Source organism: Numida meleagris, chromosome 19, assembly GCF_002078875.1.
Source record: "Numida meleagris isolate 19003 breed g44 Domestic line chromosome 19, NumMel1.0, whole genome shotgun sequence".
NCBI classification, from domain to species: domain Eukaryota; kingdom Metazoa; phylum Chordata; class Aves; order Galliformes; family Numididae; genus Numida; species Numida meleagris.
Window position 1 is genome coordinate 11,184,807 of NC_034427.1, and position 5,606 is coordinate 11,190,412.

The 5,606-nt window shown below is 45.8% G+C and overlaps 1 protein-coding gene across 1 annotated transcript; it reads right to left on the reverse strand.

Moving 5' to 3' along the window:
- Positions 268–4,928, reverse strand: C19H20orf85 (chromosome 19 C20orf85 homolog). The gene is made up of 4 exons (XM_021416284.1): positions 4,530–4,928; positions 4,022–4,103; positions 2,915–3,010; positions 268–701 (listed from the first exon to the last, which is right to left on the reverse strand). The coding sequence occupies exons 1-4, from the start codon at positions 4,568–4,570 to the stop codon at positions 546–548; spliced, it is 375 nt and encodes a 124-aa protein (XP_021271959.1). The 5' UTR covers positions 4,571–4,928; the 3' UTR covers positions 268–545.

Genomic DNA, 5,606 nt, shown 5'->3' on the forward strand with positions numbered 1-5,606 from the left:
GAAGATGGGTGTATTTAGAAATTTTCAGTGCAAGAAAATACTTGTAGTAGGCCAATTTAGCTTCTCTCTCTCTCTCTCTCTTTTTTTTAAAATGAAGTTACTTAGACTGCAACAGTCTGTTTCTGAGTTCCTACCAGTCCTGGTTGATATAAACATTGCTATAAAAAATCTGCAGCAACATAAATACTTTGTAACATATTCTTACTTTGAAACTTATGCTTAGAAACTTACATTCTGAACAACAAAAAGTTCTTCTGATACCAGAACTGCTTTTAGAAAGTGACTTTATTTTACTGAATGGCTTTTGTAAGCATTACTTAAACCCATCAGGCAGCTCCACGGGAAACTAGGCAGCTCTGAAGCAGTATTCACAGCCTGAATGCTATGGGTTCCAAAACGTCTGCAACAAGCAAAATGCTGCATCATGATGTTCACGCATTGCCACAGTGATTGTGGATGCTTACAGAGGTGTTCAGCAATCCACTGGAGAATGTTAACTTTGGAATGTGAGTGGTTCCATGTGCCTAGCTTCTTGTTTCTAGCTGTCAGTCAGAGGGCTCACGTGGCCATTTCAGATCCTTGAAGAAGGCGCCTTTGCAGCTCTGGATTTGAAAACAGCGTTCAAGTTGGAGCTCCGGAACAGCTGATCTCCAGCCAATAAATCCCTGGGTAGTCCTAGGAACTGGAGGAGATGGATTCACCTAGAATAAAAGTAACACATAGAATTCAATGTTTAAAAGGTTTTTGATTGTAACTTCTGTCATGCAACATCCTCCTTCGTGCTCTAGTGTGGATGGAAATGAGAACGTGTAAAAATAGTGGGTTTAAATGCAGTCCGATGAATTAATATCCTGAACACACACTGACATTCATGGAAGGAAATAAGAACTTCAGAAGATTGCCTAGTTGCATGCAAGTTTGATTTAAAATACAAGATGGTTTATATCAGGATAATTTAGGTCCCATTCTATAGCAAGGCACTGGGGAAGAGAGAAGTTAAATGGCCAAATTCCAGTGAAGTAACTACCTTTCATTTACCGTGCTTTAAAGAAGTCTTTTAGTGCCTCAATTGGTATGTATGACAGGAAATCAAAACTCACAATTATCATTTACTAGTATATATTAGCATACGTTTTCTGCATATATACAGTTTTGTTCAATATATTCCTAAGGGCTTTGTGTTATTGGAAGGATTTAAGCTTTAGCTTTAACAGTAATCTTTAGGCTGGTTGCCTTCTCTAAACAGGAAAAACAGCGCTTTATACTTGCTGCCATGTATTTGGTAGCAGCGCTGCCATGGAATAACAGTTCTGTGTCCAAATGCTAAAGATATTACTGACCAAGCTGGCTTCTGCATCCAGAAGTACTCATCCATTCCACTCTCTACTTTAAAAGATGGGTAAGCATCAAGTTAATCTGCAACTAATCTTGCTAAAAAGGAAACAAACCAAAAGTCAGCAGCCTCCGTTCAGTGACTGCTGTGCTTACTTTGGCTGAATCGTCTCAGTTGGGCACTTTATATCATTTTAGCATCTGGGGACTTAGTAGAGAAACACGCAGTAAGAGAACAATGTTTCAGTTCTCTTGCCAGAGATACTTCACTTTGTTCTTTGGCCAAGGCTAGAAATGTTTATGATATTTAGGTGGAGCAGTTCCTCTGAGAAGATAATTTTTATGGCCAGAAGTGCCACCCACCGAGCAGGATAATAAAGGAAATCATTTCCTACTTATGATCTGGGGGAAGGGACTGTGAAGAAGCAATTATGAATCTAACCTAGAGAGAAGAGCAGATATGACAACTGTTACCATAAAGGTAAATGTGCCGAAAGACACGTCGTTCTGCATAAGTGTTTAACAATATGTAAAAGGTGACCCGAATCACAGATAACCCTTGTCTTCCTGGACAAATAAAAGATTTGGAGCTGAGATGGAACTCTGATCCCTGCTTCAGTCTGCGTCAGGCTACACATGCTACTTCAGCAGCTGGTAGCTGTGTGTGATTTGTAATGCACGCATACCCCCACGGTGCAGCACAGGCAAACCTGGCTGATGGAGCTTGGATGCTGGACCAAGTAGCTCTAATGGCAGAAGTGCTGCCATTTGGTTTGTCACACTCGGCACTGCTTCTTATTCTTTTATTCAGTTTAGTCTCAGTAGAAGTGCTCGCTCACCTTATCTCACCACCCTTGGAATGCCTTGAAAGTTAGGTCAACAAATAGGAATTTTCAGTCTTTTTGTTTCCTTAGTCTTCTCGCAGTGGATTAGCCGTGCTTTCTGTTGGCATGTTCTGCCTCTCCTTTTATGACTGTGTTCCTCTCCCCTTGTTAGCAATCTAGCTCTATGGTTATTCTATGTGGTGGTGATTTGGATGCTGTATATTTATAAATCAAACGCACTGACTCATTAGAACTGACTTCTCCCGGCCGATCTCATTTGTGCCGCTGAAGAGGACAGAGGCATTGTGTCTGCCAAAAATAATACTTACATAAAGCTAGAAAAAATGGCTGCATCTTAACCAATAGTTAAAATTGAGAGATGAGGCCATGATAAGCCTTGAAGTAAGACGTGTGTGTGTATATTTGAACAATGACTGGTCAGCAGTTGTAAATGGGTCTGGGCGTTCTTCTATAATAAGCCGTACAGCTGACTGTTCCGTTACTAGATGTCACAGAGAATGGGGGAGGTGCTTTAGGGGAAGATGATTACATACAGTGAAAGCTCTGAACTAACAACCATATCCAAAGGGCAGTTCCTTGTTCTAAATGAGTCCTTTAAAGCATTGCTTGGGTCGCAAATACAATTGACTCTGACCTTTAGCTAAAGGCCCAACTCTGCAAGTCAACTGATGTTAGGGCTTGGGTGGTCTCTTCAGACAGGTGTTGCTGTACTTCAATCTGAAAAGCTAATTTCTAACCTTAATATATTTTTCCACAGGTGTCACGGGTCGAATGCGCAGATGCTCTGGGAGCTCTATCTTGGGCTTTTTTTCTTTCTTTTCGTCTTCAGCCAACTGAAATAAAAACGTCAGCATTAAAAAAATGGGCTCTGATATCTGTCCCATTCCCCTGATGGCTGCATCTGTTCTCCCTGTTCTTTCCACCTAAAACAGGAGTACATATTGTAGTGTTTTGGAAATTGTTGTCATGTACTTTTTTTCTTTTCTTTCAGAAAGCAATATAAATCTGAATTTCAGGTGAAAAGCAAGATGCTGTAGAGTGATTCAACTCTCTTAATTGCACCGGTAGTTCAGAAAGGGCTAGAAATACATCTTTTGTGCCTTACAGACCACAAGACAAGGAATAAGTTCACTAATAAGAATGCATTGAGTTTGTTCAGCTTTTCAGCTGCCCATCTATTAGCACTGTGCAAAGGTGGTGATGTGACAGACAGCAGTTATCAGGGATGGACGTCGAAGCTGAGAGGACACAATGCTTTGGAGGTGCTGATGTGGATGCCTGCAGGAATGTTCAAAGCATCCTGGAACGGATGCAGTACCTCCCGCTGCATGGAGGGTAAATGTTCGGCTGCATTCAGGGGCCTGATCCTGGTCTTTAGCAGTGAAGTGTCGTGATTCCAAATGTAACATTCTGCAATGCTATATGCTCATATCTAAAGAGGGGTGAGAACAGACACCTCTCCAAATATTTTAGTTCACTGCAAATTTCTCCACTGAAATTTTAATTAGCTAGAACCTTTTCCCCTTGGTTTTTAGAGTACCATATGGATAGACAAAGGGGAAATGTTTTCCTGTCAGCGTGCATCTCGTACTTGTTAGCACTGCTGGGAGCCGTGTTTCTCAGGAGAAATACATCCGGATGTGCGCGGCATATCAATTACCGCTTGCTGCATTTTGTTCAGAGGAAAGCCGGAACCCTGAGCCCATTTCAGTGGTACTGCATCTGCAAACTGTGAACCTGGCTGAGCCAAGCACGCGCTGTCCTTCTGCGCGCTCATCGCGTTGTGTGCGGGCAGCCCGCTGTGTGTCCCACTCGCACCTTGCCCGTACACCGTTCCCTTTTACCTCCTCAAGAGCCGTTTTTAAGAATCCCCATTTGTGAGACCATCGTTTTGCGGTTTCGAGCTCACTCTCAACGTATCGTTTCCTGCAATGGAGAAATGCGTGAGAAGACTTGGAGAGCTATATTCTCTACTATAAACCAACGAACCCAACGATGAGTGGTAAAAAGCACAGCGCTGAGCGTGAGTCTTCAGCTCTCCGCCTCCGAGCAGCACGTCTATGGCTAACTCACAGATCATGGGAGATATTTCCCACGGCCTGGAAAGGAGATAAAGCGCATAAACGTAGCTCCTCGCAGGCCGCGTTTGTATCAGCCAGCGGAGGAGGTCGTGTTTGTCGTGACACCGGGAAACGCGAGCCTCGAGGTGCCCGCCGAAAGGCCTCTGTACCCTCGAGCACGTGAAAGCACGAGCGAGTTCCTCCCGCCTCTGCTGGCAGAGCGGAGGCTGAGAGCGGAGCTCGGTGCGGAGGGGGCACAGAGAGAAGCGAGAAAGGCGCTGCGGGCCGCTACCAGCAGCTGTCCTCCGCCACCGCGCTGCGCGGCTCGGCCATGTCCCCCGGGCGGGGCCGCGCGCTGCGGCCGTTGCGGGGCGGTGGTGGCTCGCGCCGACGGCCGTGACCGGAGCGCGTGGCCGAGGCGCGGGGCGACCTTCTCGTGCCGCGCACCGCGCCGCTCCGTTCTTTGCTCTCCAGGCCTGGAGAGCGGTCCTCCGAGTGATACGATAACCCACGGTGCACAGGCGAAGGGCTGATAACACCGCGGCTTCCTGCTCGCACGCGCGCCCTTAAGGCAAGCAGGGGAGGTGCGCTTGGCGTTGCTAGCGTTCTATCATTTTTATTTTTTGGATGCTCTTCGGTAGGAACGCGCGTCAGAGCGAAGCAGGTGACGAGTTCGCGGGGAGCTGCTGCGTTTCAGAGGAGGGGGTGTTGCCCTCGCTCCCGCGCTGCGGGCCGTGAGGCGCTGCCCGCCTCTGTGGAGGAGCCGCGCGCCTCCGTGGCGCTGCAGGGAGAGCCCGGCGGGTAGCCGCGCTTTGTAAGAAGTTCATTTCTTTCTTGTGTGCGGTTTTGTTTTTTTTTTTTCAGTCTTCCCCCAGCTGCTTTATAAATCATCAAAGTGGCCAACTGGCTCTTGGCTCTATGGGTTGAAATAATTCCCTGCCCCTTGATGGAGACTGGTCCGTACTAACGCTGCAAATTGTTCTTCGTGCTGTTGGACACTTGTCATAACATAAATGCAGAAACATTTTGCCCTCAGCTGAGTGGTCTATAGGTAGTGCGTTTGAATGCTTATTTGCTGTTTATTATCGAGCGAAATATCTAAAGGTCGCAAACATTTGCACATGAGAAGGCTGTAAATGTTTTTAGCTGTCACGTAGGCACACCAAGAACTTCTGTTTGAAAAAGAGGGAAAGAAGTCTCCCTGTAGTCCTAAAACAGCAGTTGATGCAGCTCTCTAAAAATCAGTAAGCGATCAACAAATGCAATATTTCACTTACAGGCCATTTCTTGATTCTCTATTTGATAATTAGACCGGCAATTAGACCAGCTGGGTCTCCTATCGCACCCATAAATGCTTACTCATTGTCCT